At 43.1% G+C, this 23,898-nt stretch overlaps 1 protein-coding gene, 1 non-coding gene and 1 pseudogene across 2 annotated transcripts; all 3 read right to left on the reverse strand.

The window, feature by feature from the left end:
• Positions 1-3,493: 3,493 nt before the first annotated feature.
• On the reverse strand, positions 3,494-3,577 carry LOC147988679 (small nucleolar RNA SNORD36). Its single transcript, XR_015613989.1, has one exon. It is a non-coding gene; the product is annotated as a small nucleolar RNA SNORD36 (small nucleolar RNA).
• A 99-nt stretch (positions 3,578-3,676) lies between these two features.
• Positions 3,677-3,761, reverse strand: LOC125533263 (small nucleolar RNA SNORD36; annotated as a pseudogene).
• A 1,784-nt stretch (positions 3,762-5,545) lies between these two features.
• Positions 5,546-21,393, reverse strand: LOC147988680 (uncharacterized). Its single transcript, XM_087535503.1, has 3 exons — positions 20,997-21,393; positions 6,006-6,269; positions 5,546-5,874 (listed from the first exon to the last, which is right to left on the reverse strand). Exons 1-3 carry the CDS (start codon positions 21,391-21,393, stop codon positions 5,546-5,548), a joined length of 990 nt encoding a protein of 329 aa, XP_087391629.1.
• Positions 21,394-23,898: the final 2,505 nt, after the last annotated feature.

Genomic DNA, 23,898 nt, shown 5'->3' on the forward strand with positions numbered 1-23,898 from the left:
TCCGCGAAGAGCCCCGAAGCTGGGTAAGATTCGCCGGCATGCATGTCTTCGCCTCACCCGTTTCCAGGCACCGGCGATGTTTTACTAGCTCCCACAATGACAAGCCACCCGTTGGCATATGTCGCACCTACCACCCGACAGGGGTGCTCTCCGCTTGTTTTCCGCCATTGTAGGTGGCGAGACCGGCTCGGACCGGGACCTTGTATGCCTGAGGGAGAAATCCCTTGGCCTGAAGCGACACTAACTCGCTATGCGGGATGGTGCAACTCTCCCAGTCCCCGGGTTTGGGACCGGAGGGGCGAGGGGGGGAGCTGCGACGGCTGGTCATGTTGGAATAGACCTTTGCTGGAAGCGCTCTGATGATAACTCGCGGAGAGGAGAAGATGTGGTTTGGACCTAAATCCCCATCCCGTTAAATAGGCAGCTCGTTTATACGGCTATGGGTGTGGATGTAAAAATGCCCTGGCTTTTCGCATTCGTTTGACACGTGGAAGACGGCCATTATTGGGCGTGGAAGCCGAGGAGCACTACATTACAAAAATCGGACATTATTCCTATAGGTACACAGGATTTGGAGAAGAACCCGCCTTGCAATGCCGAACAATCTGCGCACCAGACCCGTCATCATTGAAGCCTGGTTCGGGGGCTACTGAGGGAGTCCTAGATTAGGGGGTGTTCGGGTAGCCGGACTATACCTTCAGCCGAACTCCTGGACTATGAAGATACAAGATTGAAGACTTCGTCCCGTGTCCGGATGGGACTTTCCTTGGCGTGGAAGGCAAGCTTGGCGATGCAGATATTCAAGATCTCCTACCATTGTAACCGACTCTGTGTAACCCTAACCCTATCCGGTGTCTATATAAACCGGAGGGTTGTAGTCCGTAGGACATAAACTCCATATACAACAATCATACCATAGGCTAGCTTCTAGGGTTTAGCCTCCTTGATCTCGTGGTAGATCTACTCTTGTACTACCCATATCATCAATATTAATCAAGCAGGAGTAGGGTATTACCTCCATCGAGAGGGCCCGAACCTGGGTAAAAACATCGTGTCCCTTGTCTCCTGTTACCATCCGGCCTTGACGCACAGTTCGGGACCCCCTACCCGAGATCCGCCGGTTTTGACACCGACAGGGGGCACCGCCCCCCTCCTTGTCCAATTCATACTAGAGGGGGAGGGGACACGCGGCTGCCCTGGCCGCCCCTCCTCTTCTCCCACTAAGGCCCATTAGGCCCAATATATTCCCCGGGGGGTTCCGGTAACCCCCCGGTACTCCGGTATATGTCCAAAACCTTTCGAAACACTTCCGATGTCCGAACATAGTCGTCCAATATATCGATCTTTATGTCTCGACCATTTCGAGACTCCTCGTCATGTCCGTGATCATATCCGGGACTCCGAACTACCTTCGGTACATCAAAACACAAAAACTCATAATACCGATCGTCACAGAACTTTAAGCATGCGGACCCTACGGGTTCGAGAACTATGTAGACATGACCAAGACACGTCTCCGGTCAATAACCAATAGAGGAACCTGGATGCTCATATTGGTTCCTACATATTCTACGAATATCTTTATCGGTCAAACCACATAACAACATACGTTGTTCCTTTGTCACACTACAAGAAATATGCCAACTTGTGACCCTCACTATTGGTCTCTAAAAGGTCATTGATTTTCATTTGCAACCTTTTTTGACCAAAAACAGAAGGTCAAAAGCTGGCGGTCGTAAACTGAAATTAACGACCTTCTCTGTGAGAAGGTCGTGGAATTCCACGACCAAAACCAAAGGTCGTTGATTCTATGACCTTCTCTTTTGGTCGCTAGCTCTGTGCCCAGGCCACGTCGGATCCGACGTGGCAAACTGACGTGGCAAAATTGCGACCAATTGAAAAGGTCGTTGATAAGATTCAGCCCGGTCCAATTCGACACTTTACATGGGCCGAGCCCAACAATTCAGCCTATTTGTGTTTTTTCTCATATTAATTTTGGTCGGGTAGATGGGCCAAGCACAACATTTCAGCCTTGTTATTTTTGGGCCTAGGCCTTTTTGTTTTCTTGGCCTTCACCTTTTCACAATTGATTTTTAAGAGATTTTATTCACTTTCCTGAATTGTTTGATTTGTGGCCTTTTTAGGGCCCAAGTAGTATTTGTTTCATTTCTGATGTATCAGCAATTAATGAACTGATCCTCAAAAAAACAATAAATAATCAACATTTGCAATATTTCAATCACCCAAATTTTCACAAATGGCGACCAAAATGAGTATATTATATATATTACAATCATGCATAGTTCACATCATCTAGTAATTTACAACACCCAGGAAGTGCAAACACCCAGGAACATCAAGGAACATCTCTGAAGTAAACACCCAGGAATAAACACCCAGGAACATAAAACACCTAGGAAGATAAAACTAGCTACAAAGATGAAGTGTTCCCTTCTTCGAACTTCTTTAGCCTAGAGCTCCTGTAGAAGAGAGGAAATTATGTTATCATGGTTGCCAATGAAAGAAATATCTTCCAACAAAGAACAACTAGGAAAAGAATAATGAACAGAATAATAAACAGATACACAAGCAGCTAGGAGCATGGATAACAATAGTATACTGTTGCTGAGGCATTAGTATGGATAACAGAATAATGAAGTATGGATAACAGGAACAACAGCTAATATAGTATACTACTGCTGAGGCATTAGTATAATGAACAAAACTTCCTGAAGTATACTGCTGCTGCTAAAGTATACAGTTGCTGCTGCTGAGTTTGCATTAGTTTACAAATCTTATAGAATAATTTGTTTATGCTAGGAATGCATCAGTTTGTACAATACTATAAAGGGCAAATAAAACAACAGAATTGCATAGGGCAAATAAAACATTTTAACCTGCTGTTGTTCTACACTTCAACATGGATAACAAATCTAACAACGATGGTTGTCGTCATCCTTGCATTGGCTAGTTAAAACTAAGAGCAGCAGAGCAAATATGTGTATTACGCAGACAAACAGGGGTGCTCCTGTTGGGTTGCAACATGAAAGAGCCAGGTTTTTATTACTGCTAAAAAATACTTAGCAACCACAACAAATTATGATCAAAGGAATGGCAACGAATCTAAGGGTTTATTTTTGGCAAAATATCCAAGGTTGAGAAATCCAAAAATGCAAAAAACACCGATCAACTGTAGCTGTTTAACCATCACCACACTAACGAACATGTGTTCAAGAGAGTTGTTTGATCCAAAGAATTGAAGACAAATAAACGAAAGAGAAATGTTTCAATTCTATTCAGAAGTATAGTCCAAGCAATATCTGACTTATGATGAAATGCATAGGTCCAGCCGATGACTACACAGCAGCAACTACTTCAGAATTGCTGGAGAAATGCTTATCCTTTTTATTCTTCAACGACGTAAAAAGAAATGCCAACACAGCACCATCAACAACGGACTCTCACCCAACTAATATACTAGAACTAGATCAACCAAGCATCAGTTTTAAAAAGCTCGGTTTTAGATACTTCAATGACGTAAAATCTCAGTAGCATCTCCTTGTAACATCACATGCTCAGCTGACAAACAATTCACATGCAACTCCTCTACATTATATCACACCAACACACGGAGCTGCATCTCTAGATGAGGAACGAAAAAACGTTGATGGCATGCTAAGCATCAGTTTTAAAAAGCTCAATTTTAGATCATCAAAGACCGGAAAGGCCGCAGTGGTCTAAATGTTTCACATCCTCTGCCCAGCACAACATCATCATCGTCACGGAAAGGCCGCAGCGGTCTAAACAGTCAGCTATCCACAAAAACATAGTGACCCACATCACCAATGAGCTACTGTGAGCATGTAAGGACCAGATACAATGCAGAGCTACTAAACAAATGGGATCGAGCAGAAGGGCAAAGAGAGGGAGGTGGCTACCTTCTCCACAGGGGAACTTCCTGGTGGTGATGTTGAGCAGCATCCTGACCGGGCCCTTGACCTTCAGCTGCTTCTCCTTGGCGCCCTTCACCAGATCTGAGGTCACTGTTCAACACACGCACGCACAAACGCATCAGATCGGAGGCGCACAAATCCAGCCTCATCCAACCAAGCACTAACAAACACATGAATGATACTAACATAAGCCATATAGTACTCTTGGAAGTGTGCAGTGAATTTGCACAGGAGTACGTACGTACAACACAATAGAAACCTCAAGAATCACGGTGTGGAATACAATGAGGAATGTTTGTTTGGTCGAGGATGGGTCAGGCGCCCTTGATCACGAGACGGGGCAGCCCAGGCTGTTGATGCAGTACTTGCTCACACTACCCAAGAACATCCTATTCAACCAAAGGAACCGGATCAGCTTGTTTCTTTCATACACGAAAGGTGATGCCTATCACACAAGCAGGCAGGCAACTGTCCTAGAAACTTCATGATCTAAATAGATTACAAGATGAACTCCCGGAAAAAAAATTGCTAAATGAACTGATCTAGAAGGTTACTACAGTGCTACTACATGGCTGCACTAAAGAATGTGAAGATGCAGTTCTAGATATGTAGGATTTGAATCAATTTTGGCTGTACAAGTAGAGTTCTTCACTGTGACCGTGAGAGATTTCCATGAAGCAGTGCAAGTCAGTTTTCAGTAGCTACTACTAAGACAGACTGCCTGAACAGTTCTATCCGCGGCATTCAGTTCTATGGAAAGAAAAATGCTATGCCAAGGTGCAAATGCGCTACAGATCAAGAGAAATTTATCTATACACATGCAGTTTCATGTATGCAGGAGCAGATGTAACACATACTTCACACTGTATCAGATTCATAATGACACATCCTAGCAAAACTGAAGCTAATTTCGATCACGCAGTTGCCGCCATGGGCAAAGCTCTGTAGCAGGTTCGCCTAGCCACTCAGACAATATCCTCGATCTGCAAGGGCAAGAGCAAGAGTAAGTTTTGGTCACGGTAATAAGATGATGATATAAAAAATGATTGGCGGATGGTGAAATGTACACAAGAAAGCATGTTTTATTGCTTCCTTTTGATTGCTCACACCAATAACATCCCGGTCCTATGTTTGCAGTACAGAAAGCCACAAAGAATTTGGTGGCAGACAGAATATTTATGCTTCCCTTTTCAATGGAGCCCCAAACCAAATACACCCTCGTCAATAATGCAAGTCCGTAGATGCAATGCAATGTTGGACCACTAAATGACTATGTAAAGCATGATAATGGCCTAACTAGATTTGAGATTTCACACAAGTGGCAACTATACTAGTACAGTAGTGCACCCATGTCTCATGAAAAGCACGATCCTCGTACTGCAATTGCTTATCAGATCTAAACTACAAAACGAAATGGCTAGACACTACAGATCACATGCTTAAATTAGGAACTACGAACAGTTCATGTTCCTGATAAATTTAGAAGGGTCGAACAGATCAAACACTAATTGTCGCATTCCTGGGGGGGAAACAATTAGACCTACACGGGAAGGTAATCCAGTAATCCGATCATGGTTCAAATTACGCATCAATTACAGCCAAAATATTCCAGACCAGAGAAGATCTGACATCGAAAGGGGCGAGAGATGGGATGAGATGGGGTATGACGAACCAGGATGCCGTGCTCGAGGCAATAAAGTTCCCAGCACGCATTGCCGAACTGGATTACAGGAAGTCGCCAGGATGCCGACGCCGACGAGCGTGGCCGGCAGGATGCCGAAGACGAAGTCGCCGAAGGAGATGTTGTAGCTCCGAGGCACGCGCCGTGGTGCTCCTGCCATGGGTCGGGCGCGCGAGGACGGTCGGGCTACTCCCGCTTCTCCTCCAGAGGCCTCCGCCGTGCGCTGCTCCCACGTGAGCCCTACATGTCACCCAAGGAGAGGAGAGGAGCAATATGTTAGGAACCGCGGGAGAGGGAGGGGAGGCACGGAGTGTCGTGCGCGTACGTGGTCATGGCGGGGCACGCCGCCATCCTGGCCGTGGACTACCTGCCTATGGTCGCCGGGCCGGCGAGACGAGGCGCTGCGCGACAAAATCCCAAGGACGGAGTGGTTGGTTGGCTCAGAGTGGATAAGGCTAGGGGAGAACGGGAGGGAGGGAGGAGCTCGATCTCGTCTATGGTGAGGGTCGTCGATGGTGGGCGGCGGTGGATCGAGATCTGAGGGAGGGAGAGGGTGACTTGGAGATGGGGATATGGGATCGAGGGGCGTGGGAGACGGTGGAGCAGCGGCGCTTGGGGGTGGGGGTCGAGCTCCGCTGGAGGGAGGTGGCCGACGCACGCAGGAGGGAAGGAGGAGAGGGGAGGCAACGGGGTTCGCCATGGGAGGGAGCGGGGAGGGGAGGAGGAGAGGAGAGCGAGGGGAGAAAGAAAGGAGGTGGGGGGTGAATGAAAAATGTCCACGAGGACTAGGGTTTCGGCTTAGGCGGGCTTGGGGTGAGGACAGCCGTTAGATCCGCAAAAATCCAACGGTGTTCCATCCACGATCCGCATGAAACGCCCATGGACCAGTCAAAATGCAATACACGCATAAGATGTCATGACCATCTAAATTGGTCATGATTAACTACAAAATTGGTCGTAGTTAACTAAAAATCAATTTTCTATGTTTCGAGTGCTCGAAATAAGTTTTTTTGTGAAGGACCTATAATATATTTGTTGCAAAATTGGATCAAATCATTTTTCTAAAATACTAGGTCATATTTAATTCACAATTGACCAAATAGTTGGGTGTAAAAAGTTTTGATCCACCTCTCATGAAAAAAACAAATTTTCGCCGATTCAGTTGGAAGCGGGTCAAATTTGAACTGTAGCTGCCTTGTAGTTTGCTCTTTATTTTTTCCAAAAATCGTTTCTAGGTACATAAGTATCTATTAAATCAGAGAAAAACCAAAAAAAATTCTAAGATTCAACCACTAGCTAGGAACGGTTATTCCCATCGTTTTGACCGCATTTTGAAATCGGCATAAAAATTCAAAAAAATCAAAAAATTGGGAAACCTTCGTATTGTGTCGTTATATGTGGCCAAATTCCCAGGAAAAATAACAAACTTGTAATACGTCAATTATTTTTAAAAAGTGTTCTCAGAAACGAGCTATCAAGTGTGGAGATCAATGGCTTTCAAGCCAAATGATCAATTTATGGCCACATTCATGGCATAGTTTGTTCAAATGATCTCATATTGTGCAAAAGGGTGCATATTGAAATGGCAAACAATGTTGCCTAAGGAAGTTTTCATTTTCTTTGGACGAAAAAACCATTTTCCATTTTTCGAGTGCCCAAAAGGAGGTTTTTTTGTGAAGGACCTCCCAAATAATTGTTGCAAAATTGGACCAAATCATTTTTCTAAAATACTAGGCCATATTTAATGCACAATTTACCAAATGGTTGGGTGTCAAAAGTTTTGATCCACCTCTTGTGAAAAAGACAAATTTCTGCCGATTCAATAGAAAGCGGGTCAAATTTGAACTGCGGCTGCCTCATAGTTTGCTATTTATTTTTACCAAAAATCATTTCTGTGTACAAAAGTATCTATTTAATCAGAGAAACACCAAAAAAATTCCAAGATTCAACCACTAGCTAGGAACGGTCAAGCCCGCCGTTTTGACCGCATTTTGAAACGGGCATAAAAAATTCAAAAAAAATCAAAAAATTGGGAAGCCTTCGCATTGTGTCATTATATGTGACCAAGTTACCAGGACAAAAAACCAACTTGTAATACGGCAATTATTTTTAAAAAGTGTTCTCAGAAATGAGCTATCATGCGTGGAGATTCATGGCTTTCAAGCCAAATGATCAATCTTATGGCCACATTCATGGCATAGTTTGTTCAAATGATCTCATATTTTGCACAAGGGTGCATATTGGAATTCCAAACAATGTTGCCTAACGGACTTTTTATTTTCTTTGCACGGAAAATTCATTTTCCATTTTCCGAGTGACCGAATTGAGTTCTTTTTGTGAAGGACCTACCATATATTTGTTGCAAAATTGGACCAAATCAATTATGTAAAATACTAGGCCATATTTGATTCACAATTGACCAAATGTTTGGGTGTCAAAAGCCTTGATCCACCTCTGGTGAAAAAGACAAATTCCCGCCGATTCAGTAGGAAGCGGGTCAAATTTGAACTGCAGCTGCCTCATAGTTTGCTCTTTATTTTTTTCAAAAAATCATTTCTAGATACATAAGTATGTATTTAATCAGAGAAATATTAAAGATATTCCAAGATTCAACCACTAGTTAGGAACGGTCAAACCCGTTGTTTTCATCGCATTTCGAAACGGGCTTAAAAAAATCAAAAAAATTGGGAAACCTTCGCATTGTGTCATTATATGTGACCAAGTTTCCAGGAAAATAACAAACTTGTAATACGGCAATTATTTTTAAAAAGTGTTCTCAGAATGAGCTATCATGCGTGGAGATTCATGGCTTTCAAGCCAAATGATCAATCTTATGGCCACATTCATGGCATAGTTTGTTCAAATGATCTCATATTGTGTACAAGGGTGCGTATTGGAATCCCAAACAATGTTGCCCGAGGGACTTTTTATTTTCTTTGCACGGAAAATTCATTTTCCATTTTCCGAGTGCCCGAATTGAGTTCTTTTTGTGAAGGACCTACCATATATTTGTTGCAAAATTGGACCAAATCAATTTTCCAAAATACTAGGCCATATTTGATTCACAATTGACCAAATGGTTGGGTGTCCAAAGCCTTAATCCACCTTTGGTGAAAAAGAAAAATTCCCGCTGATTCAGTAGGAAGCGGGTCAAATTTGAACTGCAGCTGCCTCATAGGTTACTCTTTATTTTTTTCAAAAAATCATTTCTAGATACATAAGTATCTATTTAATCAGAGAAACATCAAAAGTTTTCCAAGATTCAACCACTAGCTAGGAATGGTCAAACCCGTCGTTTTCATCGCATTTCGAAACAGGCATAAATTTTTTAAAAAAATCAAAAAATGGAAACCTTCGCATTGTGTCATTATATGTGACCAAGTTTCCAGGAAAAATAATAAACTTGTAATACGAAAATTATTTTTAAAAAGTGTTCTCAAAAATGAGTTATCATGCGTGAAGATTCGGGGCTTTCGAGCCAAATGATCAAACTTATGGCCACATTCATGGCATAGTTTGTTCAAATGATCTCATATTGTGCACAAGGGTGCATCTTGGAATTGCAAACAATGTTGCCTAAGGGAGTTTTCATTTTCTTTGCACGGAAAATTCATTTTCCATTTTTTGAATGCCGAAAATGAGTTTTTTTGTGACAGAGCTACCATATATTTGTTGCAAAATTGGACCAAATAATTTTTATAAAATATTAGGCCATATTTAATGCATAACTAACAAAATGGTTTGGTGTCAAAAGTTTTGATCCACCACTTTTGAAAAAGACAAATTTCTGCCAATTCAGTAGGAAGCGGGTCAATTTTAAACTGCATCTACCTTATTGTTTGCTCTTTATTTTTCCCAAAAATCATTTCTAGTTACATAAGTATCTATTTAATCATAAATACATGGTTTGGTGGCGATACGTCGAGGTTTGGATGTGGCCCAGGGCCCCAACTCCAAAGCGCGTAAACTCGCATGCCCGCCGCGTGGTCACCGCATGACCTTGGCGTTGACATGCGTTCTGGGAGGCCTAGGCATGTCTAGTGGGTTGGGCACTCCCCAGGTAGGTGCTAGGAAGAAAACTACAACAGAAGAATCTCATGAGGAGACTGACCTATGCTCAAAGATGAATTAGCAGTCAAGTGTTTGATTAGCGGTACGGGAAATGCACATGGCCAATGGGCGTGAGTTCTGGCTGAGGATGATCATCTAGTAAGGAGAATGTCTTAACAAATTTTTAGCTCAAAAGGAGGATCCTAGGTGGTACTTGCTTTGCAAAGTACCACACCAGACAAAATTATGAATGTTGAAGCTGGGCTCAAAATAATGAATGGATTGAGCTGAAATTTGGTGGAGGATGGTTATTTGGGCATAGGAAAGCATTGTATAAAATTGATACCATTTGGACATGTCAAAGTAGTACTTCCTTCACAATGCTCTTGTATGGACAGAAACTTGGTAAAACTGGTGAGAGAGATTGGGTGAATGAAATGAGCTCAAAATTGGTGTAGGTAAGTTACATAGCTATGGTCATGTGCTGGTAAATTTTCAGATCATTTGGGTAAGGCTAGCTAGTACTTACTTCACAAAGCTTCTCTCGAGGTAGAAACTTTGGAAATTTCCGGAGAAAGATTTCCTAGGAAAATTTAGCTGAATATTATCATGGGGCAATGATTTGGGTATGGAAGAGTGCCCAAAAAGTTTGAGGGTAATAGGAGGGGTCTAGATAACACTTGCTTTGCAAGATGCCAATTTGGCCATAAAATATAAATTGAACCTGGGCTCACATAGATGATTTGACTGAGCCGCAATTTGGAGGAGGGTGATAATTTGGGCATATGAAGGAACTGCATAAATTTCATGTCATTTCGATATATAAAAAAGGTACTTCCTTCACAATACTTCTAGGTGGACAAAAACTTTGGAAATTTGCCGAGGAAGATTTGCTAGGCAAATGGAGCTGAATTTTGTCATGCGGTAATGATTTGGATAGGAAAGAGTGCCCAAAAATTCTAAGGGCAATCAAGAATATAAATAGCACTTCCTTCATAAAGTGATGTTCTGAACAAAATAGGAAGATGAATATTTTTGAATTAGTTTTGAACTAGGCAAGGAAGGATTTTTACATATTTGATGAATATACGACTCAAAGAATTCATGAGATTTTTTTGGGAATTTTGGGAATGGCAGAAATATAGGTTGCTTCACAACCTAGGGCAAAAATTGACACATGGACATGACAAATAGGCAAAGCTGATGAGGTGGCGCCAAGTCATACCAATCCACCACAATTTACAAGGTTATGACCATCTATATTGGTCATGATCAGCTAGAAATAAGGCAGCGGACTAGTGTTGTCTGTTTATGACCATTTCGTGTAAGGAAATTACGACCTTTCTGACCAAAATGGTCGCAATGGTCAGAACAGCTTTTGACCAATTGGTCTCAAATGGTCGTAGATCTATGACCAATTCTTTCAGGGTCACTGACAGAAGGTCACTAGTTGACATATTTCTTGTAGTGTCATCGGTATGTTACTTGCCCGAGATTCGATCGTCGATATCTCAATACCTAGTTCAATCTTGTTACCGGCAAGTCTCTTTACTCGTTTCGCAATGCATCATCCTGCAACTAACTCATTAGTCACATTGCTTGCAAGGCTTATAGTGATGTGCATTGCCGAGAGGGCTCAGAGATACCTCTCGGACAATCGGAGTGACAAATCCTATTCTCGATCTATGCCAACTCAACGAACACCATCGGAGACACCTGTAGAGCACCTTTATAATCACCCAGTTACGTTCTGACGTTTGGTAGCACACAAAATGTTCTTCCGGTAATCGGGAGTTGCATGATCTCATAGTCATAGGAACATGTATAAGTCATGAAGAAAGCAATAGCAGTAAACTAAACGATCAAGTGCTAAGATAACGGAATGGGTCATGTCAATCACATCATTCTCCTAATGATGTGATCCCGTTAATCAAATGACAACTCATGTCTTTGGCTAGGAAACTCAACCATCTTTGATCAACAAGCTAGTCAAGTAGATGCATACTAGTGACACTATGTTTGTCTATATATTCACACATGCATTATGTTTCCGGTTAATACAATTCTAGCATGAATAATAAACATTTATCATGATATGAGGAAATAAATAATAACTTTATTATTGCCTCTAGGGCATATTTCCTTCAGTTAGTTCGCGGATGAAGCCGTGGTAGACGGTGGCAAAGGTATATTTCCTAGAGTTAGGCCAACTTCTCACCGGGATTTGAAACACGGCACAAATGGTATTTCTCCCGGGTCTAAGTTTGGGACCTTCTTGGAATTGAAGATGTGGCTCGATGACTACTCGGTTACGCATTATCGTCCACACAAGGTGGTTCACTCGGACGTTAATGTGCGTTACACGGTTGCATGTGAGGAGGATCGGTGTTCATGGATTGCGCGTGCAAGACCATGGAAAGGAGGGTCCACTTGGCATATAGTGAGTTGTGTACCAAGTCACATGTGGCGAGGGAAGAAGGTGGATGGCAAGGTTGTGTCCCCAAAAACACAGAGAACTCACGTCCGAGTTCATTGCTTACAGGCTTTCAACTCAATATCCTCACTTCCAACCATGAGCATTCAACAAGTAATGGACCTTGTGAAAGCCATCTTTTATTACAAGGTGAAATACGTTAAGACATAAAAGGGGAAGCAAGCCGCATTTTAGATGTTGTATGATAATTGAGAGAAAGCATACAACCGAATCCATCGTAGTGTGGCACCTTGCTGTCGAGCGCCACACAAAAGGGTCAGCTGAGCGTATTTTTTCTAAAAGCATTTCAGTTTCTGAATTCTTTTCGTCCTATGGTCAATTTTGTCATTTTTTCCTTTTTTGTAATTGATGAAAATTTTCTTGATTCTACGAACAATTTTTGAAATTTATGAAAAAAGAGAATATTTAATTTTCTTAAAATTCAAGTTTTTGACAATGAAAGACGCCATAGAAAGTGTTTCGGGAAACCATACGAGCGCTATAGAAAGTGAGTTTTTTTTTTTGAGACAAGCTATAGAAAGTGAGTGATCCTTCGAGAGACAATAAGGAAGCGAGCGACCCATTGATGGCTGGCCCACCCACGGGCGCTACTTGAGGGAGCAGATGTATCACTCACTATGAGCGATATAATGTTTTTCATACAAATATAACATTTTTGAAATGTATGATTAATTTTTTTATACATGATCACTTAAAAAAATTGTTTGACGTTTAATTTTTTAATTCACGTTCCACAGTTTTCATATACACCTGGAACATTCTTTTTACATGTCTAACATATTCGAAATATATCATTAATTCTTTTTCAATTTTTTGTGTTTGAAGACTACATTTTTTGTATACATTTTTTATTTTTCATATATATCAAGGAATTTTAAATATTTTTGAAATATATCATTAACAATTTTTCCCGAACTAGCAAAACAATGAAAGATTTAATTACATTTGTACTTAACAAAAATGCAAAAAAGATAAGGCGCTTGCACGGGCAGGATTCAGTCTCACGCCGCCACCGTCGAGGGCGATAGCTCCGGCTATTGCGACACACACGTGTTATTTGAAGGAAACAAGTAGTGCAATTTTTGCAAACTCATTATGGCCTGCCTGGCCATGGACACGGCGCTGCACAGGAGAGATTTCTTTCCGCCTCGCTTGAAGCGATACGTAGTCGCGCCCATAACTACCCCACAATTTATTTTGGTGTTATCTTTTTTAGGCAAATTTTGGTGCTAGCTTGGTCTGGCTATCATTTAATTGAAAATATGGGCCGTCTACAGGGTTTCCACACCCGCGACAAATACTAAACTAAAATAAAAATAATAAAGTTTCTAAAGAATAATGAATTTAGGGCATTCGTATTACCCTTAAAAGAAATAAGATGAAACAAAAAGTGAAATAAAATTAAAATAATGTAACTTTGTAAGAAAGAATGAATTTGTGGCATTGGTATTACCCGTTAAAGAAAAATAAAACGAAACAAAAACTAAAATGGAACCAAAATAATGAATTTTTCTCAGGAAGAATGATTTAGTGGCATTGGTATTACCCTTTAAAGACAAAGAAAATGAAACAAAAAATAAATAAAATCAAAATTATGAAGTTTTCTAAGAGATAATTAATTAGTAGCATTGGTATTATCCTTTAAGAAGAAAGAAAATGAAACACAAATTAAATATCAAAATGATAAAGTTTTCTAATGAAGAATGAGTTAATGACATTTCTATTACCTTTTAAGAAGAATGAAAATGAAAATAATATTATGCAAACAATGGAAATTGGCACACAATTAACACACAAATTATGTTTTTCATCGTATGCAAGAATAATCATATAATAGTGGTACTTCGGGATAAAGAAGTTTTGTAAGAAGGAATGAATTAGTGACATTCATATTACACTTAAAGAAGAAAGAAAAGGAAACAAAAATAAGAAATGAAAGGTAGATCGAATTAGTGATATTGTTATCACCTTTAAGAAGGAAAAATATATGAGAGAAACAATTTTAAAACTTGCACACAACTTAGCAAATTTTTAATATGTATATGAAATAAACATATAGTAGTGCAATTTTAACACTTTAGTACAATTTGTACACTTCTTCTATAGTAATTGCATCTATACATTTTACGCTCATCCAACGCCCCAAAAATACCCATGTAAAGTAGCTAAAAAGTAAAAAAGAAAAACAGAAAATGCGTAGAAACAGGAAAAGAACTAGCATCATCGGCCTTTTATGCAGGCAATACAAAATGGGCTTAAGCCCAATAAAATATCGACTGACCCAAAACAGTGGTTTGTCAGACTATTTGGCCCAAAAAATGACAACAGACACAACAGAGAAAAAAGAACAAGGAGCATGAATCTTGAAGCAGAGATCAATGGCCCGCTGGGAAACTAACGATAGCCGCGTCGGTGATCGCCGAGGAAGCAGCGAAGAAGAAGATCAGGAACGCCACCCCTCTGGTACCTCATCCTCGTCTGGTGCCTCGTGCATCATCTTTGGCCACCCCTACGGCTCCTACTTCGGTGCGTCAGGGTGCTGCTGCTCGCTACAAGCGTTCGTGCCCGCCTAGTGGTCAATGAATTGCCTTCAAGGTAAAAAAATTGTCTATGCAATTTTTGTAAAATGCTGTACCAAATGTTTATGAATTTTTTAAAACATGTCCAAGTGTTTCAATAAATATGCTCAAAACATCTTTAAATAATGTTTACTCAATGTAAAACAATGTACGCATAATTTTAAAAATTGTTCATATCATTCAAAAAAGATTTTCTGACATTTAAAAAAATTCTAACACTTCACAAAAGTTTGTATGTTTAAGGAAAATGTTCAACATATATTTCGAAACATTTGGCAAAGTATCTGAAAATAAATGAAAGAACAAACAAATTTGAAACTAAACATAAATAAATGACGGATTGGAAACCTAAAAGAAAACCAACAAAATAAAACACAAAGAGGAAACAATGAAAAAAAACCGATATAGAAAACACAGAAAAAGATAATCTCGCACAGCAGAATGTAAAGCAGGTCGCTAACTTTCTATAGAACCTTCCTAAAATCGCTCTAATCGGCCAGCCCACTAAGGCGTGCACGCACATTGGCGAGACCAGGATACATCTCGCAGTCGGACGAGACTTGCCTGCTCCCCTCCCGTGTGCCCATCCGTACTCCCGCATACGTGGCTTAATTTGATTGGAACAAAATAATGCTCGGTCCACCCCCTTAAAATCAGGGGGGAGATGATTAGATTAGAAAGAAAAAAGAAAAAAGGACAGCCGTTGGATGAGGTGGGAGCATGGATGGGAGCACGGGAAGGAAGCAGGCAAGCCCGATCCCTCGCAGTCAGGGACATGTATCTCTCGCGCCCAATAAGGGCAGAGCCTGGTCTACGTGTAGGTCTAGGTTGTGACCAAACACACACCCGCATGCCGGTTTCGGAAGATTATAGAATTTTCTTGGATTATCTTTTTGTTTTTTATTTTCAGTCTTGCCTTTTCAGGTTAATTTTTTTAATCATTTATTCGCTTGTTACATTATGTAATAATTGATTTTTTTTAATTTGGACATAATTTTGGAAATCCAGAATTTAAAAAATTGTGAACATTTTTTTGAATTTGGCAACATTGTTTTGAGACTACATGAAACTTTATAAACTCAATTTTTGAGACTACAGTAAACCGATACAGAAAGCGCCACCCATCCTGCAAGTGGCGGGGGCCAATGCTTGACCGGAGTATGGCAGGTATTGTTTTTACATGTCTGACCTTCCCATGCGTACTTAGGTCAGACACACTGTTAAAGTTTAGTCGGCTAAGATTTAGGAAAAAAACTAGCCATAACAGCTCTATAAGGGAAAAAGGAACAGAGCCCTCGCTCCCATGTCGCGCCCAACGGGCGGCACCGGGGCGCCCAAATCCCTTTCTCTAGGAGCCCTTCTTCTCGCTGCTTCTTGCTGCCGTTGCCGCCGCCGTATGCAGCGGCGGTGGGAGGGCATGCTGCTCTCCAACGGATACGGCCTGGAGGGCTCTTGGTAGGCTGCGGGCACGATGCAGATCTGGAGGGGCGCTGGCTGGTCCACAAGGCTGCTCCTGGTGATGGATCTTGTGGCAATGGATCTGGACTACTCTCCAGCGAGCGTCTTGTGATGCGGAGATGCGACGGATTCGCAGGCCATTGGCTGCTGGGAATCAGAGCTGCATCTCGTCTCGCGGCGGCGCGCTCAGATCGGGAGCTCCATGTACGGTTCTAGCGGCATTCCTCGTCGGCCCTGGGGCTACTCCAAGTCGTCAGCGAGGTGCCTCTTGTGGCCGCGTGATGCTGCGTCACCGAAGCAGCGCCTTGCACCTGTGCAGGTTGGTCCGTACGAGTCTACAGCGGCGAGGTGCTGTCATTCCGCACACACCTGCCAACAGAGCTGTGGTGATTCAGATCTGATCGGTCCGACGGCAGTGACTGAAAAGCACTGCAGCGACTTCCTATGGCTGCATGACGACGGGCGGTGCGATGAAAACTATGGACGAAGACTTGAAGCAGAGGAATGGTTGGGCAGTGGCATCGGTCCTATCGCATGTAACTGCTAGGTTCGGCGGGAAGTGGTGGCGACAACACATGAGAGGTTTCGATAATGTTGCTACTCGAGCATCCGGTCTCGCGCTCCGGGGGCGAAAGCCTAGGTCAAGCCCGAGTGGCTACACCTCGCAATGACGATGTTTTTCTTACATCGTTATCTTGTTGAAGGCATTGTTCGGATATGCTTGAACTGATTCTTTAGGGCAAAAACCTAGATTCTGGCCTTCTGGTTGGATCCAGTGATGACGGGATTCGAGTGTCGCTCCCTTATTGAAGGCAATGCTGTTGAAGAATCTCGTTGTCTATGTGGTGTCATGAGATTATTGGTGCGGGTATGGTCATTACTGTAGGTTGCCGATCACAGATTTGATCACTTTAGGGATTTTTCTTTTTTCCTCGCCTACACATAGCTTTGGTCTTATATGACTTTGCTAGTTGTTGGCATGTTTTCGTGTGTGTGAGTTGGTATTGGCTGTGTGCATCCTAACTATATAGAGGCGGATGTGTGTTCATTGTGGTATGTATCATCTTGATGCTTCATTTTGAGTCAATAAAATCCACCTTTTATTAAAAAAATAACAGCCTTATAAGGAGCAAGGTGGTTGCACTACTAGAAAAAGGGCTATTTGTCCGGTTCATAAGGCTCATCTGTCCCGGTTGCGGAACCGGGACTAAAGGGTCATTATTAATGCCCTTAGCCTTTAGTCCCGGTTCTTATACGAACCGGATAGATGGGCCTCCACGTGGCCACAGTGGCGAGCCCAGGCAGGAGGGCCTTTAGTCCCGATTGGTGCCACCAACCGGGACCAATAGGCATCCACGCGTCAGCTGTTGAGGGTCTAGGGTTTTTGTTTTTTTTCTGAAAGGGGGGTGGATTTGGGGGTTTTGTATGGTTAATTAAGGTGTTTCATATATTGTGTTATGTGGCTAATTAATTAATAGAGATAAGTGTCCTCTCTTATCTCCGTGCTTGATTGACACTACGTACTATACCTATAGAGAGGCCCTCGACACGCTAGCTAGTAAGAAAATGAAGGAAACCATTAAGTACAGAAGTTCGTCATGCATACCAAGAGAAGTGATCGACCTCTCCTTCTCTGAGAGATTGGTCGAACAACAAGTTTTCGTATTATCTATCCGATGCTACTGGCTACATACATATACAATATGTAAGATCTGTTACAATCCCCTAGCATCTGAAATAAAGTTCCACATGGTATTCTCCGGCTTTATTGATGACGTGGTCAAGAAAGAATCCCGCTAATTCCTCTTGAATTACTTTCATGCGATCTTCTGGTAGGAGTTCATTCCGCATCTCTCACGTCTAATTTGAAGAAGGGGGTTAATACGTATATATGAATGAACCTCAACAGAAATGATGTTGTAATAAAATGAAATTGTGAATATTATTGCTTACGCACATAAAATTGTCTTTTAGAGTAGCCCCGCTTATCTTTGCAAGTCGCGTTGTAGATGAACTCGCACAGGTAGTATCCACAATAATCATTCCTTTGTTCGTGCCACATGCACTTTACGAGAAATAGAGGTCAATCAAGCTGATAATGAAGCATTATAAATGGCATTGATGAAAGTAGCTAAAATCAATGGGATCGAGATGCGCGGAACTAGCTAGCTAGTACTACTTACTTTCGGGTATGTCCATCGCAGCTCCCCCGGCAGTGTCGGAGCTTGTGCGGTGAATACTTTCCAAACCTTGCGAGACAAAGAAAACAATTACTTGATATCAGGAAATGAACAAAAAGTTGCTGATATGGTGCGATGATGATCGATTGAACTTACTTCTCGAGCATTTTAGTCATGTCCGCATAGGTCTCGGGAGATTTTGGTCTCGAGTCTAAGACGGTTACTAGTCCCTGCTCAAGCTTAATCTCCAGGAGAATATAGTGGAAGATGCGCACGTATGCATAACTCATCAATTACATTACTATAACCTCCCTCGAGTAATAAGGGAAACCGAATATGCACAAGACAGTAACACTCACCCGAAGTTGTAAGGAAAGAGTATTTTATCTTTGTTTTGATTTATTATCAATGATTTGAGCAAGTTGGCCTCAGCATCATCGTTGTTCTTTTCAACCTCAAATTGATCTATGAGATTTGTGTTAATGAACCCAATATCATATATTTCTGCTTTTCTGCACTCGATGATCTTCAATCTGCATAATATAGTGAGGATAATCATATATACATGCAATGAAAGAGCTGAGCTATATATAGAGACTTAATGACAGAAGTAGTACTTACAGACAGTAGCAAGTGACCGTTAATTTATCGAGGGCCTTTTGATTGAACCACTGGAAGAACTCCTCAAATGGAACAGTCAACAAATCAATTCCAACGAGGTCGCGCTCCTCTCTAACTCTCAGATACAAAGTATCTGTCCCCCCAGACTCTATGCAGGTTTTCATGTACCAATCATGGAATCTTCGTATCATCGTTGTTAGAGATTTTTCATCTTTGACAAGAGGCTTCCCGTAATGGTATTGGTGTTCTTCCACCTCCAAGGAATCATAATGTACATCGTCGGGTAGGTAATCTTCAAGATTGCTATAACCGGGCACCATCCCCGGATCATTAGCGACAATATCGCTAGACACCTTGAGCGGGGGGCACAATTGGTCCGCTTGTTCGCTGAGCTAAGCAATTTTTTTCCCAACTCGTCGTTCTGCTAACCTTGGATCACTGATAGTATTTCCCGACCGCTCCGCTTCGATATATACCTTTGAAGTAATGCGCTCATAGTTGTTTTTCAACGGAGACTTTGGTGGTTTCCTCAGGGATCGATAGTGCGCTTTGCTTTCACCCGGTCTACCTTCTCCTCCGGAGGTGGATGTCTCTTTGCTTTCACCCCTTCAAAGAAGTCCTTCACTTCTTTTTCCACGATCTTCGCGTTTTCTTCACGGGCCTCTCGTATGGTTACTTCTCTAGAGGCCTGAGAGGTGGACCGACTCTGTATTGCCTCCCGCCTCTGGTTGTACTGCTAGACGCCGGAGCAGACAGAGCGGCTGCGGCTGTCTTCTTTCGTGCTTGCTTATGAGGCGGAGGAAAAGGACTGCGACGCGCCGGAGCAGCCGGGGCAGCGGCGGGTCTCTTCCGCCCTTGCTGGCGAGGCGGAGAAGGAGGAGGCTGGTGGCTGCTCGGGCGCGCCGGCGCGGGCGGAGAAGGAGGCGGAGTGCCACCACGCGCCGGAGAAAGAGGAGGCTGGTGGCCGCTCGGGGGCGCCGACACAGGCGGAGAAGGAGGCGGAGTGCCGCCACACGCCAGAGAAGGAGGCTGAGTGCCCTGATCACTCGCCGGAGGAGGAAGCGGGGGAGGAGGCGGAGTGCCCTGACTCTCCGGAGGAGGAGGAGGAGGAGGAGGAGGAGGAGGCGGAGGCGTCCAGTTCGGAAGGTTGATGAGCTCCTTTCGCCATAGGCATGGAGTCTTCACACAAGAACTCAGCCGAATCTCCCCGTCACCCGTAGGGTGGTCAAGCTGGAGGTCCTCAAATCCTTCTGTGATTTCATCAACCATCACCCTAGCATATCTTTCTGGAATCGGCCGGCAGTGAAAAGTTGCGCCAGGTTCAGGAGGTGCAACAGAGCCAACAGCCGCCTTGACTTTCAATTCCATCCACTACGTCATAAGGTGGAAATTCTGAGACTCCGTGATAGCATCCACGGGGTAGCTAGCAGGAGCCGTGAAGAAAGGCTCCTGAAGCACCTCCGTGGAAGCCACGCTGCTTCTCCGCTGAGATGGCGGGGTAGCTTTGGGTGTAGCAGCTTCGGCAAGTCGCGCATTGCGGGCCTCGTCTCGTTCCTCTAGCGCTTGTACCCTTGCGTGCAGCGTCTGTAGTTGGGTCAACTCTATTTCTTCTTCCTCTCCCGGCGTTTGTAACCGCCTACGTCGGGAAATCCAGCCTTCCACGAAAGGGAGCCTGGCGTGCCTCCTGTCCGTCCGGGGTGCTCAGGATTCCCGAGGGCCTCTCTGAGCTCGTCGTCCTCTTTGTCCGGAACAAACGTCCCTTGCTGAGCCTTTTTGATATACTCCTGAAGCTTCTCGATGGGTGTGTTCAGCTGCTCGTTGGTCCAAACGCACTTTCCTGCTACAGGGTACAATTTTCCCCCAACCCCGAAGAACCAAGTCCTACAACGGTCTGGCCAGTGTCGCGTCTCTGGTTCGATCCCTTTTCAATGAGGTCATTATCAGCCTTGTCCCACAACGGCCAGGCTTTCAGGTAGCCACCTAACCCCGTGCGATGGTGATGCTTCTTCTTTGGAGCATTTTTCTTTTTTGTCACTGACATCTTCGCTGCTCTCTCAGATTTCTTTTTGGTGATAAATGCAGGCCACTGATCTTTGATCTTCTCAAATCGGCCGATGAATTCTGGAGTCTTGTATTGGTCGACAAACGATGCTTTTAGCTCATTCTTCCACCTCCTGAATAGCTCAACCATCTTCTTCAGAGCATAAGCCTTGATCATTGGCTTTTTAACTGGATTCTCCGGATCCTCCTCTGGCGGGAAGGTGAAATTTTCCTGGAGCGCGGTCCAAAGATCAGCTTTCTGCCTATCACTGACATAAGACACTTGAGAGTCTTTGTCCTTAGGCTTCAACCATTGCTCGATGCTGATCGGGATCATGTCCCTAACTAGAACCCCGCACTGAGCATTAAATTTTTGATTGGTCCGGAGGGGTTCAAGCCACTACTAGGGAAAAGCCTATACACAGAATCTTACCAGCAGCGCGCTTTAAAATAAGACGCTGCTGCTAACTAGCAGTAGCGCTCGCGCACAAACCTCGCTGCTGAAATGAATGTATCAGTAGTGCGCCCACTCTAAGATGCGCTACTGCTATAATTGCCATGACGCCGCCGCGAGGCTAGTTCTAGCAGCAGCGCGCTTGTATGAAGAGCGCTACTGCTAGGGACCATAGTAGTAGCGCATTTACACAATAACCGCGACTGCTAAGTTTACAAAAAAAATTAGTCCCACCTTGCTTCGTGAAGAGAGTTTGTACCACCTTAAATATGTTACTTCTCGAACTTCCACAACCACTTGGTCTTCATTGAACTCTATGTGTAAAATTTGTGGCCGCAATATGAGTCTTCAGCAGTTCCTAAACTGGTGAGGACTCATATTGACAAATCAGATTGTACACAAAAAGATCATTGATGATCAATGTATTTTTGATGTCTATTTTTACATGCTGACACATAGCAGTAGCGCGCTCTTTGTGAAAGGCGCTACTGCTAGGTCGTTTAGCAGTAGCGCCTTTTGCTATAGCGCGCTACTGCAAAGCCATTCCATCTCCCCCACTCTCCGACCTAACCGATCCACTCACACTCACACTCATTCGATCTCCCCCTCAACCCCCCATGCCGGTCCTCCCCCATCACCCCTCCTCCGATCTGCGCCGCCGCCACCTCCTCCTCCTCGCTGAACTCGGTACCAGCCTCCTCATCCGTCCTCCCTCTAGTCGCCGCTGGCCGGCCCCTCCTCGCTCCGCCTTCCTTCTCCGTCCTACCTCCACTCGCTGCCGGCTGGCCCCTCCTCGCTCCGTCTTCCTCCTCCGTCCTACTCTCTTCTCCCTCCTCGAGTCGCCCCTCCTTCTCCCTACTCCCTCCTCCATCCACAACCCCAACTCCCTGCTACATTTTGATTTAGTAGGCTAGTTGATTTAGTTGATTTAGAACATTTTAATTTAGTTGATTTAGTATGTAGTTGATTTACTTGATTTAGAACATCTTGATTTAGTTGATTTAGTAGGCTAGTTGATTTAGTTGATTTAGAACATTTTGATTTAGTTGATTTAGAACATTTTGATTTAGTTGATTTAGTATGCTAGTGGATTTAGTAGGCTAGTTGATTTAGTTGATTTAGTATGCACCATTTTATTGTTATTTTTCTGTACATGGATAGGTAGATGCTTTTGTTTTTTTGTAATAAGTTATTTTTTGGCAAAATGTAGGTGCCAATTTAGTTAAATGTGCCACTTGTTTTTTAATCAATTATCTTAGGCAATAGGGGCCAGATGAGATGAAATGTCTTGGTAGTTGGTACCCTTATTTGGTAAATATTTGTGAAAAGTTTTTTCGGCACTAGGTGCCACCGAAATGCTTTGTCCATAAAATTGCTTCTCGCGGAAGAAACAAAAATATCGCATGCTACTGTTTTTCTTTCCTGTGAAGTGAATCGTTAATCCTTTGCTCATATAGCTTTAGGAAAATGGCGCCACCACCACCACCACTATGTCGACTGTGCAAGTCAAGGTGCACCAGCAGCCTTGCAACTGGCAAGCTGTTCGGCATCTACTTCCAGCCGAGTTTTCGTCATGCGGCGGTAAGAAATTAGATGAAATGTAACAACTATTTTTTTTTAGTGTTGGCATTACTGCATTGTGTCATTTTGCTTTTTTTACACAGATCGTCCCATGCAATGTGAGGTTGAAATTCAACAAGCTGACAGGAGATACTGTGACATTTGAGGCTCCTGGGGGGGGCCGTACACTATGGAGGTCGAGAAAGGATGCAATATGTCGCAGATTGGAGGAGATGGATGGGCCCGTTTCCTTGCCCACATGCGTCTTACTGGTGGTGAGTTGATCAGCTTCTCCTTCAGAGCAGAAAGACCCAAGCCGGCTGTCATTTATCTCAACCTGGTGGAAGATGACGAAGATGATGAAGATGACAAAGATGATGAAGATAATGAGGACCCACTCGATGAAGATGATGAGAACCCACTTCATGAAGCCATCATAGCTCAAAGAATGAGGCTGAGCGAGGAGGAGGTGTGCAACCTATGGGACATAATTCTGCCATGTGATGACTTTGTCGGGGTGCCATTCGTGACCCGCCTGACAAGTACCATGGTCGATCGGCATGACATGGTATGTTATACGTACTGCCTGTAGTAATTTGATGATATATATATATATATGCTTTATTGTTATACTTACAAATGCAAATTATTTGATGATATGCTTAGTGAATCCGATGATATGCTTAGTGTAGAGTCCAATGATATGCTTTGTGGAATCTAGTCGATGATATGCTTTAGTGTAGAGTCTGATCACATGCTCTTATTAGTGTAGAATCCAATGAACTATTAATAGTGTAGATAATCCATATATACTTATTAGTAGAATTC

The sequence above is a fragment of the Triticum urartu genome, chromosome 1A (genome assembly GCF_056163025.1).
Source record: "Triticum urartu cultivar PI428250 chromosome 1A, HENAU_Tu73, whole genome shotgun sequence".
In the NCBI taxonomy this organism is placed as follows: Eukaryota; Viridiplantae; Streptophyta; class Magnoliopsida; order Poales; family Poaceae; genus Triticum; species Triticum urartu.